The following is a 13,820-nucleotide window of genomic DNA, read 5'->3' as shown; positions in this document are numbered from 1 at the left end:
AGCAGCAGACAGAGGGAGAGGGAGAAGCAGGCTCTCTGCCGAGCAGGGAGCCCGATGCGGGGGGCTCGATCCCAGGACCCTGGGATCATGACCTGAGCCGAAGGCAGACGCTTAACGACTGAGCCACCCAGGCGCCCCAAGCCAAGTGTCTTAACCTCCGAGGCCTCTGTCTCCTCTTGTGGAAGTTGGAGCGTAGCAGCTGCTACATGGGGTGGGGATTACACGGGCAGGTCTGTAAAGGCAGTAGCTTCGTGCCTGGCACTAAGTTACTGCTCTGCAAACGTCCCTGTTGGTATTTGAATTGGTAAGTATTTCGCTCGTTACATGCCCCCCCCGCCGCGGGGCAGCTAGCCCTGGACCTGCCCCTCCTTGGGCGAGTGCAGCTGTGTCCGAGCCTGGCGCTCTGTGAACGCTCGGTCGGAGGCCACTGCTCTTGAATAATCAGAAGGTGCTCCACAGCCCTTCCCAATCTGGCAGCCCAACGATACCCATCAGCCTGGGAACCTACTCCACGAGGCACACTCTGCAAAACCACTCACGGCCCGCGTAGCCTTACCCTGCAGGCAGAATGAGCGTTTTCTTTGCTCCCCTCCTCGTGTCTGTCCTCTACGTCTTTTATTGCTATGAACACACAATATTCGAATCATCTGTTCATGATCTTGACCCCCTGCAATGGTGAGGAGGGCGAAGGCTGTGGCTGCTTTGTGTTTCTAACCCCCGTGCTGTGCCTGGCACAGAGTAGGGAGGGGCTCACATAATTTTTGAATGAATGAATGCATAACAGCCATTAGGCACCTTTATCCTAATTCATCTCAGTCCAGCACACCTGGGCCTGTTTGTGCCTCAGGCACACCCAGAGATCGAAATTCCAGGCAGAACCTACCCACTCCTTTTTCTTGCCTGCTAGCGTCTTCCATCTGGGGACTAGAAAGCTAAAATTGTCCATTGTTGCCTGCAACTCTCAGCTTCTACCTCTGTGAAATGGGAACACCAGAACGCACCTTGCAGGGTTCTGGGGAGATTTGATGAGATGATAGGAGTGTGTGTGTGTGTCAGTACCCAGCTTGGGGTGCATTCCTGCCAGATCTGACCCTGATCCCAGAGGCAGAAACAGCGCAGGCTGGGATACCTGCCTGGTTCAGTCCATGGAGCGTGTGACTCTTGGTCTCAGGGTCGTGAGTTTGATCCCCACATTGGGCACAGAGCTTACTTAAAAAATAAATCTGGAGTGCCTAGATGGCTCAGTCGGTTGAGCGGCTGCCTTCAGCTCAGGTCATGATCCCAGGGTCCTGGGATGCAGAGCTCCACATGTGGCTCCCTGCTCAGCGGGGATCCGGCTTCTCCCTCTCCCTCTGCTCCTCCCCGCCCAGGTCGCTCGTACTCACTCTCTTTCTTAAATAAGTAAAATCTTTAAAATAAATAAACAAATAAAATTTAAATTAAAAGAAAAAGAAACAGTGCGGGCACCCTAGGCAGCAAGGTGGGTGGGTGGGTGGGCAGAATTCACTGGCAGCCTACCAACTTCTTTCCCAGGACAGGCAGGCCATTTCCCACTGGCCAAGTTGGAGTTTGGGAGGCCAGAACAGAGTCTGAGCTGTAGGATGTTTGGATTTTAAATAGACAGGGTATGTGATAGTCTGAGTGTTGGTTCCTTCTCTTAAGCCATATATTTGGGATCTCCTTCTCCCCTGGTTCCTACCTTCAGGTTCCTGTAGAGTTAAATCAATAATTCTGGAGGTAATTCTCTTGGAGACAGAATGGGGCATCCTCCGTATGTCTAGATGCGGGCCGTTCTCTTCCTCTCCAGACTTCCCATCCCATGGGGCCCTGGGGAGGTGGGCGAGCACTTAGGAATTAGTGCTGCAGGCCATTTACAGAGAGGCCAGAGTTCTCGACCCCAGTATTAGATGTTCCTCTGCTTTTCGCTGCTCTGAGATGGAGTAACCCAAGCAGGGAAGGAAACTCAGAGTTCTAGTGCAGCCTTGTGCCATAAAGATACTGATGTCCATTTCACAGATTCCCCTGCGACAGCCCTGCAAGTTAGGTATTAGTTTCTCCATTTTGTGAGCGGATAGTAATTGTTCAGTAAATGACAGCTATTATTTGTGTCTGGCAATGTGCTGTGTACTAAACATGCCTTATGTTGGGGTGCCTGGGTGGCTCAGTCTGTTAAAGCATCCGACTGTTGATTTCCACTCAGGTCATAATCTCAGGGTCATGAGATCGAGCCCCAAGTCTCTCTCTTTCTCTCTCTCAAATAAATAAATCTTTAGAAAAATAAACAAAAAAAATAATATGCCTTAATGTCATTCAATCTACAAAACTGCCCATGAGGCAGATATTAGCCCCCATGGTCTACATGGAAACGGAGGCTTGGCCGGTTCAGGTGGGTGGCCCCAGGGCTCTCAGCTAGTGAGACCTTACCACATGGATGGGGGTGTATCTTGGAACCCGGCCCTCTGACTCCAGTGCCTGCACGTCCATTCAGCCACGCTTGAGGGCCTCACTGTCCAGCTGGGTGTCTCTGCCCATCACATTCTGCGCCACGTAAGAGCCATCACAGTGGAATAAATTCAGGCTGCTTGCACCAGCTCCTTGGAAGGAAGGGTCCCGGTAGCTTCTGTCTGTAGGGGGTATCCTTCAGCACCACCAGGAAAATGCGTCAGCCCAGAAGTGGCCTGGCTCCTGGCCCCACCCTTCTCCTGTGATGGGCTGGGATCTGGAGTCTGGCCACCAAATCTCTACCTTACCCCAACCCCCTGAGTCCTAAGAACCCACCCTTGTTGGCTCTGGGCCTTCCTTGTAGCACAAAGGGCCCCCGCTGAAGGCCAACCTTAACTGTTGGCCTTGGCCTTCTTTCACCCCTGGAGTAGGACAACTCACCATGTCCCTGGCCCTCTGGGCAATGTTTGGGTTCCTGTGCCTTAGAAAAGGATGAGCGGCACAAATTCCCTAATTCACTCATTGCTGTGTTATCTGAGGCTAGAGCTCTGACTTCCTAGAGTCAGTCTCCTGCCTCCCCTGGTTGTGTTATAAGGTCATGGTGCCCAGTTCAAGTATGTGTGTGGAAAAAGAAAATAGCAAAGGTCTGTGTATGGGAAGGGTGATTTAGAAACGTGTTTTGCCGGGGGCAGGGGGGCACCTGGGTGGCTCAGTCAGTTGAGTGTGCACTCACGATTTTCAGCTCAGGTCATGATCTCAGGGTCGTGGGATAGAGCTCGTGTGGTGGGACTCCACGCTCAGCAGAGAGTCTGCTTGAGATTCTCCCCACTTGCACGTGCACACCGTCCCTAAAATAAATAAATCTTTAAAAAATAGTTTTGGGGCTGACAGCCTAATGATTGAGGGTGAGGCCTCTAGAATATCAGCAGGCCATTGTGGCAGCCACTGGCCATGTGTGGCGCTTAGAGCTTGAAATGTGCTCGTCCCAGTTGAGATGTGCTGGAAGTAAGAAATGCACACCGGATTTTGAAGACGTCCTACGAACAAAAAGACATAAAATATGCTGTTAATAATTCTGAAGTGGGTATGTTGAAATGGTAGCAGTTTGGACATATTATGTGAAATAAGATAATTATAATTAATTTCTAATTTCTTTTTTACTTTAATGTGACTACTGGGAAATTTTAAATTGCCTACCTGACCAACATTCTGTTCCTGTTGGACAGGGCTACTCCCCACCTGAGTTTAGAGCCTGCCTTCTCCTCCCCTCAGCTGTGTACCTGAGCGATTTATGTGATCTTTCTGAACCTGAGTTCCCTCATCTGGGAACCGAGGGCAGGAGTACCTTCCTCACAGGACTATAGTTGGGCGTGAATGAGAAAATGCACAGAAAAGCCTGGCGTGGTCCTTGGCACCCAGTAGGGGCTCAGTAAACATTAGCTTCTAGTTGTTATTTTAATAGAGCCCCAATTACACAAGCTCTCTGAAGGTCTTTGTCCCTCTCAGGACAGCAGTTAAATCCGGTGACTTCTGGGAGGAGGGTGAGGATGCATTGCCTGTGGAGCAGGCGGGCATGGGGCAGCCAGCCTGGATGGTGTCCAGCCAGGCAGCAGCCCACGTACCAGCCTACTCCGTCCCAGGCTTGCCCAGCCCTGGGGAGACCTGAGCCAAACTCCTTCGGGTGGGTCTCTGGCCAGCACCAGGAGAAAAGAACCAGAGGGAGAAGCTGGCTCAGGGCCCCTGCGTGGGGCCTGGGAGAAGAGCTCCCACTTTAGCATAGGTCTCCCTCCCAGATCCACCCAGCTGGGCTCCTGAGAGGGGCCTTCCCCCCACTGACAAACAGGAAGGACAAGATCAAGGGCTAGAGGAGGTCCTTTTTTGCAAATGGAGGTGTCCAACATCCCTCAGTCTGCACAGACCTGGGTGGGGAAGGTCCTGTAGGGTGAAGTAAAGCCACACCAGGGCCGTGGGGCATGGGTCAGTGGCCGCCAAGCCTTTTTTTGTACCTCAGGTGAGGAGAGGATGCCTTTAGCCTAGAGCTCAGGACACTGGCCAGCGGTCTGAGCTCCTGGTCACTTCCCAACCTGCCCTGAGGACGGTGCCCCCTTGCTGCCCAGTCACATGTCACCCTCAGGCCAGGCCAGCTCTCGCCGTCCATCATGGCTTCCTTGAAGAGCTAGCACCAGACCCAAGCTTGTGTCTCTAGAGTTCCGTGGAACAACCAAGCTGCCTCCCAGAGCAGCCACCGTTCCCAATGCCCAGCATACCCCATATCCCACCCCCACCAGAACCACTCCCCTGGCCCCCTGTCGCCCACCCCATTGTTGGGGCTGATCTCCCTGGGGCATCAGGCTTCAATCTTATTTGCATAAACAAGAGCCTTTGGCTGGACTGGGCTGGGCTGGGCTGGGGGAAGGGCAGTCTTGGGAGGTGAGGGTCACCTCTGTTGTTCCCCTAGCCACCCTGGTGGTCTTCCTGTTCTAACAGCCCATTCCTTCTGGGGCCCAGAGCTGGCTGGCCTTCTGGAAGCAGCCTGGCTGTTTTCTATAGGGCCCATCACCATGACATCGGCCAGGGAGGGGCTGGGCCCAATGGGGCGTTGGCCCCCAGCAGCCCTCCTGCAGGAGGAACAGGGAGCGGCCCTGGGCCTGCTCCCCAGAGACGGGCACTGGGATTAGGGTATCGACTTTCCTCGGCTTTCCAGGTGGTTGCTGGTGGCGCCTATTGAATTCACCATCCGTCCACTCCCAGGGCTGCGGGGGTGGAGGTGACTGGGCGGCCACTTGGGGCCGGGCTGGGCTCCCTGGGAGAGAAGGGGGAATGGAGGGGACAGCCACGGGGGCCTGTGACAGGACTTGGGACAGCCTGACAACCTGAGGGTGGGAGAAGTCTCCAGGAGAAGAGTCTGGAGGCAGCTCTCTGGCAAGGTCTTTTCTGGAAAGCTTGTCTGGTGTTGCCTGGAAGTGAGACTCAGACCCACCCAGCCACCCCAGCACATTTGCACTGTCCTTTGGCCACCACTACCTCTTGTTCCTTCCTCTTGCTTCCGAGTCTCCACCAGGCTCCTCACTGAGCAGGTCCTGATTTCTACTTCTGACCTGTCATAGTTACTGGGAGCCCCACCTGGCACTCTGAACGCTCTGAGGCCATGTTCCCCTTGAAGTTGCCTCCCCACTCCCAGCTCTGGACCCCTCTGGAACTGGTACTGTGGCACAGGGCCCCTCCCAAGCTCCCGGGGGCACACACCAGACCAAGATGGTCTGGACTTTCTATCTGCCCCCTTTCCCCAGAGGCAGGATCCAGATTCTACTTCAGCGCTGGGGGTGCAGGCCCAGGAACAACAGTGGCCAGGCTCTGCCCAGGGACTCCTCCTGCCAGCACCAGCCTCCACCCTGGCTGCTGGGATGGGCTCCTCTGATGGGCTGACTCAGCATCTAGCAGTGACACCTCCTGGAGACAGCTGAGGGAGGGGTGGAGAAAAACAGGCTGGTCTCCTTGGAAGAAGAGAAGTCCCCCCCCCCTTGGGAAGGGGGGGAGCCCCCAGGGACTTAGGAAGGAGGGAGCTGGATGGGACTCTGTAGGTGTCTTAACATTTCAGGAAACCAGCTGGAGCTTCTTGCCCCCCTGCTCAGCCACCCCCAGAGGGTAATGGAGCAGGTCCCAGTACAGGGGGAAGGGAGCAGTGGGGGAGCTGAGCCCCATTTCCTCCAATCCCCATGGCTTGGGACTGGCAGAGGGGAGCGAGGTTCAAAGCAGGCCCTCCGCCTTTAATGACAGGGCACCAGACGCCGCGCAGGGAAGCATGCCCATGCCAAGGATCAGTAAGAGAAGCCTGCGGCCCTGAGACCCAGGCCTGACCGCCAGGCTGCCCCAGCGCAGGCCTGCCCACTGCTGCATCGCTCATCCCAAGCTCAGGCTGGAGCTCTGGCTGCAAGAGGCCTTGAGCACCCGGAAGGAAGGCTGTGGTTTCATCAGCGACCAGCTGCCTCCCAGCAGAGACCGCTGCCACTGTGGGAGAGCAGCCCATGTTTATGACTCCCGCTGAGGCCTCCTCCCAGTCTGGACTTGGGTCCTTCGGGGCCAGGCCATGGATGGTGGAAGGAACACAGGGTCCAAGTCAGAGACCTTGTGGGAGCTCCGGCTCCTCCACTGTGAAGCTGGGTGACATCAGGCAGCGGGCTTAACATCTGGACTCTCCGTCTTGAGAATGGGGGTGACTAGCCCCAGCCAGGTTGCTATGGGAAGGCTCTTTGGAATGAGAGGAGGTGGGGAGAAGCAGGGACGTCAGAGCTGCTCGCACCACCTCCCCCCCCCCACCCCCCTGCACGATTCTCCTCCCCACTTTCTCAGGGTGATTGCAGGCTCTGCCTGGCTGGGGCAGAAAGCTGAGCCTGCACGGTGGTGGCAACTGGTCAGACCTGTTCCTGCTCACCTCGGCCTGGGGGAGGGCTGGCGGCTTTGTGGAGGGATTAGCTGGAGGGGAGAAGAGCCTCACTTACTCCCGAACAAGATCCTGTGGGGGCTGCCAGGGGATAAGCAGCAGCACGCAGGGAGGAGGGGGGCCCTCCTGGGATTGCACCCTGCTGACAGGGAGAGTTGGGGAGAAGAGGATGCTTCACAACCACTGGGGCCCCCCTCTGCCCCCCCCCACTTTTTTTTAATGCTTGCTTCTCTGGCTTTGCTATTGTATGGGGTGAGAGGAGCCTGCTGAAGGAGAAACTAGGGAAGGGCCCAGGGCCTCTGGCCCAGATCAGGGTGAACACAGGTCCAACCATCACCCCTCCTTCCTGTCTTCCTCTCCACAACCCCCACCAACATCCTGAAACACGGAAAGACCTGCCTGGGCAGTTGAAGGAAAGCAAAGTCACCCTTCGGCCACCCCCAACCCCCATGAGAGTGGAGGGGTGGAGAGCCCCAGATGGTAGCTGCCTCCTGGAACTGGCAAGTTGGGGCAGGAGGCCTGTAAGCTCTCCTCTCCTTCACTGCCTCCCTGGCCAGCTCTGCTCCCAGCTGGGGACTGGCGTTTCAGAGCAGCCTGGCCCCCACCCTACCCCCCAGAATCTCCCTACTCGGATTCATGTGAATATTCTAGTGGTCCCAGCACTGGGAAGGTCTGCATGTGCACAGGGATTTTGAAGTTGTGAAGTGTTCCCACCTGTGTGAATTACCTCACTCGGCCTCACGGCGACCCTGGGACCCTATAAATGAGGAACCAGAGGTGCAAGAAGGAAATTACTTGCCCCGGGTCACAGAGCTAGTAAGTAGGGAAGCTGACCCTGGGGCCAGGGCCTTGACTCCAGCCTTCACTCATTGCCTGGTGGCCTGGGAGATCACCGGGCACTAGCTGGATGGCTGCTGCAGCCCTGCCCAGGCCTGGGAGGAGGGGAAGAGGGACCCCCAAGTCAGGCCTTGGGCTCAAGCTTCTGGCCAAGGTTCCAGTTGCTTGGCCCATGCACACCCAGATCCCCTCCATTGTGTAAATGGGTCCTAGGGCTGCAGTGTCTAAGCTAAGCTGCTTAAGTTGGACCAAGGATGGTGAAAACCATTTTCAGCTGAGTGTCCAAGTGCTGGAGAAAAACCTGCCTAAGCCCTTTCAGTCCCCACTCTGGGCCGTGGCCACAGCCACGCTGGGCTCCCTGCAGCCTAGCCCTGCTTTTCATGGCCCCTTCCCCATTCAGGTTTCCCCAACAGAGCCTTTGGGGTTCTGCTGCTTCCTGTGCCCCCAGCCTTCTGCTGGTGGGGGTCCCTGTCCTGTCCAGGACCCCTGGCTGTGCTTCCCCCGGGTCTGGGGTCATCTGGCCGCCTGCTGCCTTTTGGCTGGGCCGTTTGGCTTGGATGGGGAAAAGGCTTTACTATAAACATGCTGACCAGCTTTCAGTAAACACCTGCCCTGTCTCCCCTGCTGCAGAGAACTGGGTACCAAGGGGCCCAGATCCCCAGTCACCCAGCCAGGCTAACAGTCGTGCCACCCCACCCCAAAGGGGGCCAGACTGAACTTTTACAGGGGAGGGATAAGGTAACAATCAAAATAACACAGTTAACCTTAGACTGTCACAAGGGGAGGGACTTGAGCTAAACTGGTCCCGCTTCCCATTTGCCAGAAGGAGGTAACGGCTTGGATGGGGCACCTGGGCAGTTTGCTACGATGCCAGGTCTTCTGGGTCCCAGCCCAGCATTCTCTCAAATTGCTCTGTGGGATCTCAGCAAACTTGTCTGGTTCCCATGTGTTCCCTGGGGGGGAGGGGGAGGGGTCAGGCACCTGGCAGGGAGGGCGGGACCTAGGATGACGGAGAATGGCCATGGACCCTCCCTTATCCCCACAGCGTGAGCTTCGGCCCCGGCTCTGCACCATGAAGAAGGGTGCCAATGGCTACGGCTTCAACTTGCACAGCGACAAGTCCAGGCCAGGCCAGTTCATCCGGGCGGTGGACCCAGACTCGCCTGCCGAGGCCTCAGGGCTCCGGGCTCAGGACCGCATCGTGGAGGTAACGCTTCTCGCCCTCTTTCCAGGCACCCCCTTCCTGCCTACCTCCACCCAGATAAGCAGTTCCTGGGGCAGCCATCCCACCACCTGCTCCTTCGTTGGCCCAAGGGGTCCAGGTGGCACATAGATCCCAGATGGAGGGAGGGAGGGAGGGAGCCAGAGAGAGGAGAAGCATGGTGGGTGGGTGGGTGGGCAGGAGGGAGGGAAGGAAGGGTGGTGGATGGTGGGTGGACTTCTTTCCTGCCCCCACCTTCTCTGGGTTCTTATTCACTGAGAGACACACACTCAGTGGCCCAGGGTTCACCCAGCCATTCCAGTAGACGTGTGGGGCCGCCCACAGTTTCCTACTGCATGAGGCCTCCATGCTGGCAGGTGCACTCAGACACTCTTGTGTGGTGCTCAGGAGGAAGGGAAACATGAACCCCGTGCCATGGGCAGGACCCAGAATCTCAGTCTTAGAACCTTAGAGCTAGAACAGCTCTCCCAAGACTTCTCATTTTACACGGGAGCAAACCACGGTCCAGAGCGGGAAGTCAGACGTAAGTACATAGAAACGCTTGGGCCCATCCCAGGCCTGCCCGATCTTTCCTGTCCTTCTCTCACAGCTGTGTTTGTTTAGTCTTTTCTGGATATTTTCTTTGGCTTTTCTCATGGGTCCTGCCTCCTCATTTGATTGTCAAGTGGGAGGACCACTTGGCTTAGTTCAAGACTCCACAGGCAAGGGGGGGGTGCTTCGCATCCCCAGACTGCCAACTGGCCGAGGACACGAAAAGGATGGTTCAAACCACCCCCACCTACCCCCCAAAACTGTGCCAGTAATCCCAGCACCCCCCACCCCCCACAGGTGAACGGGGTCTGCGTGGAGGGCAAGCAGCATGGCGATGTGGTGTCTGCCATCAAGGCTGGTGGGGATGAGACCAAGCTGCTGGTGGTCGACAGGGAGACTGATGAGTTCTTCAAGAAATGCAAAGTGATCCCATCTCAGGAGCACCTGAATGGTGAGCAGATGGCAGCCCCCAAGTCAGGGATGTTGGCCAGTGCTAGGTTTTACTGTGTCCCGGGTGAGGGGGGTGCAGCTTCCTGCTTCAGAGCTCCCTCCCTCTCCTTCAGCGGAGGCCAAAAGCGAAGGTTGGGAAAGAGGGGCCTGATATCAGGGAGGAGGCGGGATGGCAGTGGGTTTCTGCGGACTGCGTAGGACAGGGTTAGGCCGGCCCAAGGGATGGTGGGACAGGACGGAGGTACTTATTCCCAGACCAAAGCTGCAGCACCAGAGGGAAGCCTCAGCCCCCAGCCCCTGCACCCTGAGCAGGTTCTCCAGGCAGCGCTCGTGCAAGGGAAGGGTTAACTCCAGCTTTGCTTGGTCAGATCAGGAGTCCAGTGACAGGGGCCCAGTGCCTCCCCTCCCTTCTCAGGTTGTCTTGGAAACCCAGGCTCACTGGCTCTAGACAGCAGTGGGTCCCTCCTTGGTCCCTGGGCTCCTGCCCTCCCCATCCCCCATATCACGCTGGCACCTCCCCCTGCCCAAGCCCCAGCCAAACAGGGCCAGGCTACTGCCCAAGGGCAGGGAGGAGTTAAAGCTCTTCTCCCTGGTCTGGACTTTCTCCCTGGAAAGTTGGGGGGTGGGGGGGACGACCTCTTTGGACTTTGCAGTGGGTGGGGCCTCCTTAAAGGTGTCAGGGTTTTATTTTGTAGGGGGGGTGATCCACCTAAAGGTCCTGCCACAGACTTAAGATTCCTAGGTGGAGGGGTCAGGTGGAAGCCGACTCCAGGCATGGAAGGTGGGGCACCACCTTACCCTTGTTTCCCAAGTTCACAGAAACCAGAGAACTCAGATAGTGGCTTTCTTAAGTGAGGGGGAAACTGAGGCCCCGAGAAGCCCCAGCCTTGCTCTTGGCCACATGGTGTGGGGAAGACAGCTGAGATCTGGATTCCACACAGCTTCTCAAATACCTTCCCCTGAGGCCTCCAGCATCCTTCCCCCACCTACCCCTAAGAAATCAGCCCTCAGACATTCCTTCTTATCTCTCTGGCTGGGTGGGATGGGCCGCCAGTGATTGTAGCCTTCAGGCCGGAGGAGCCACACAGGGAACGGCCTGAGGGCAAGTCTCCTCCCCAGGTATCTGGTGGGGGGGGGGGGTCCTCCAGGCTGCCCTCCGCTCCTCCCAGCAGCCTGGGGCAGGGGGGAGTGGGTGAGGGTCCCTGTATCCCAGCGAGCCCCAGCCCAGCCAACTGTGGGAAGAGGGTGGGTAACAATGGGGAGGAAATGTGACAGTCAGGTAAGCCCCACGTCCAGGCCAGCCGGAAAGATGCGTGTTCATCGTAAACGAAGAGTTCAGAAGAAACCCACCCAGGCTGGCCAGCCCCAGAGGTGGAACGGTCCTGCCTTACAGCCAGGTGGGGCCCCTACCTGAGTGAGCCCAGTGAGGGGGACCCCAGGCTGGTGTTCTCTCCTTCTGAGCACCCACTCACCCGTCCACTGGCAAGCAGGAGTGGGGATTACTTTCTCCTTCAGCTGAGGCAGGTACTAACCAGAATCTGGGGTGTGGTTCCAACTCTGGTGACGCTTCTTCTAGGAAACATGAGGCTCTGGTGCCAGGCCTGGGGATCTGCATTTCTAACAAGCTTCCCAGGTGATTCTCAGGCAGCCAGCCGGGAATTTCCTCCCCCTCTAGGACAGTGGTTTTGCCAAATTGCTCATTACCCATCCGTGGTTCGCAAGATCAACTTAATAGGCAGAGACTAACATACTTCTTTAAATGAAATTGAGTTGAAAGTACTGGAGAGCATTACGAGGTAGTAAGGGTCAATGTCATTTTGTGAAACTTGTTACACGCAGTCTGTGTGTGTGCTGGGTCATCAGAATGTCAGCAGTACTTCCCGAGGGTTGCAGTCAAGAGACCTAAACACTGATGTAGGGCACAAGGTCTAATTATGGCCCAAACCCCAAAGCTCTCCCTCCTCTCTGGGCGCTACTCCATCCATATTCCCCAGAGCTTCTGGACTCACCTCTGCTGTTTTGTTTTTTTCCCTTCCTAGGTCCCTTGCCTGAGCCCTTTACCAACGGGGAGATTCAGAAGGTAAAGGCAGACCCTCTAATGCTTCTCTGGCTCTCAAGCCAGGGGCTGCAGGAGAAGGGTGGAAGGTGGCATGGTTGGGACAAGGACGGCGGTCTGGCTCAGGTTGAAACTCCCGTTTCCAAGTTGCTCCCTCCTGAGCTCCAAGCTCTGTAACTGCCGGTGCACCCCTCAACCCCCGTGTAGAGCCAAGGCAGTTGGGAGGGAGAGGCCTAACCAGGCCCCTCTGCAGCCCGCCATCCTGGTGACAAGCCCCGCCTTCAACTCCCCACCGTACAGAAGAGGCCATTCTTCCCCCCAAGAACAGAGCTTCAGTGTCTGGACGCACACTGCCTGGGCCCTGCTACTTCCAGTCTGGGCTGGGAGAACAAAGCCCCTCCTCCCCTCCTCCCCTCTTCCCTGGGCTGAGGGGAAGAGAAGGCAGTGGAGGCTGGGGAAGAGATGGTGGGGCCTGGTGCCAGCTGAGGCCGCAGAGGAACCCAGGCGGAGGCTGAGCACCAAGCTGAAGCCTTGGCCAAGACCTTCACTCTGGGACAGGCTGGCGCAGAGTCAGACCACAGAGCTGGAGCTCTCTGAAGGGTCTGCTCAAAGGGCTCCCATCCCCAGGGGCCACTGTGGGAGTGGGGGGGGGTGGCCCTGGGCCACCTGAACCTTCTGTCACTCCATCTGTGGGCCTAGAACTCTCATTCCCCTTATTCCTTCAAAGCCCTTCTTAGCTGCTTTGAGGTTAAGGTTTCAAGATTCCTGGGGTCAAGTCCAAGGAAACACGTGGGCTGCAAGAAATTCAAGGAGTATCACACAGTTCCCTGTGCCAAGCAGAGGCCCTCAGTATCTCCACACTCCATGAAGCCCCTCCATGGTCACTGGCCCAAAAGGCTAGTCAACACTGAAGGCTACTTTGGGAGAGCTGGGGAGTTGGGGGGGCTTGTGAGCAATTCAGTTAATCCCACAATGGTCCCTCCCACCTGGGTGGTGGAACCAGGCTGCCCTCTGATCCTTAGAGGAATGTAAAACGGCAATCCCCAAGCCCCCCCCCACCCCCTCCTCCCCGGCAGACTCAGGCAGTGGGGCTTTGGGGTCGATGGGAAAGGCTTGAGTGGAGCTTCTCAGACCGAGGCACCTGTCTTCCCTGGGAACACCCTTTCTCGTTCAGGACTTCCCCACCCCATCCCTTGCCCACCCACACCCTTCCCCTTTGTGCCAGGAGAACAGTCGTGAAACTCTGGCCGAGGTGGCCTCCGAGAGCCCCAGATCAGCCCTGGCAAGATCCATCTCCAGTGACACCAGTGAGGAGGTAGGCTGCCGGCTGGGCGGACAGAGGGTTGGCACTGGGTTACAGGAAGCCCATTCCCAGGCCACACTCATTCCTGGCACACCAGCCTGCCTTGGAGGTCACATGCTATGCCACATTCTGTCCTTGTGACCTGGCTTCCCTGGGCACTGCCCCAAGGGAGCCACCTTGCCGAGGCTGAGGACCAGGACGCCTGGCCAGGCGCTGACTCCTGCCCTCTGCCGCTGCCTCTTTGCAGCTGAATTCCCAAGACAGCCCCAGGAAACAGGACTCCACTGCACCCTCGTCTACCTCCTCCTCCTCCGACCCCATCTTGGACTTCAACATCTCCCTGGCCGTGGCCAAAGAGCGGGCCCACCAGAAGCGCAGCAGCAAGCGGGCCCCGCAGATGGACTGGAGCAAGAAAAATGAACTCTTCGGCAACCTCTGAGCATCCTCCCTCAGGCACCTGGCAGGGCCTGGCCAGCCCCCAGGCCCCAACCCAGCTCCCTCACCCTCCTCCTCACTCACTCCCTGTCTCCCCCCCCCC

General features: G+C 57.1%; 1 protein-coding gene across 1 annotated transcript in view; it reads left to right on the top strand.

Annotated features, from left to right (window-relative positions):
- Positions 1–13,814, top strand: part of NHERF1 (NHERF family PDZ scaffold protein 1) — a 17,248-nt gene extending 3,434 nt beyond the window's left edge. Inside the window, exons 2-6 of the mRNA XM_081804556.1 lie at positions 8,766–8,927; positions 9,771–9,924; positions 11,963–12,003; positions 13,205–13,294; positions 13,530–13,814. Of these exons, the coding sequence (XP_081660682.1) occupies positions 8,766–8,927; positions 9,771–9,924; positions 11,963–12,003; positions 13,205–13,294; positions 13,530–13,721 (639 nt within the window). The 3' untranslated portion in view covers positions 13,722–13,814. The remainder of the gene's footprint in view (positions 1–8,765; positions 8,928–9,770; positions 9,925–11,962; positions 12,004–13,204; positions 13,295–13,529) is intronic.
- Positions 13,815–13,820: the final 6 nt, after the last annotated feature.

Source organism: Leptonychotes weddellii, chromosome 15 (genome assembly GCF_054177405.1).
Source record: "Leptonychotes weddellii isolate Sample4059 chromosome 15, ASM5417740v2, whole genome shotgun sequence".
NCBI lineage: Eukaryota > Metazoa > Chordata > Mammalia > Carnivora > Phocidae > Leptonychotes > Leptonychotes weddellii.
The sequence above is the reverse complement of the archived record's forward strand: the minus strand, read 5'-3'. Positions and strand labels throughout refer to the sequence as shown.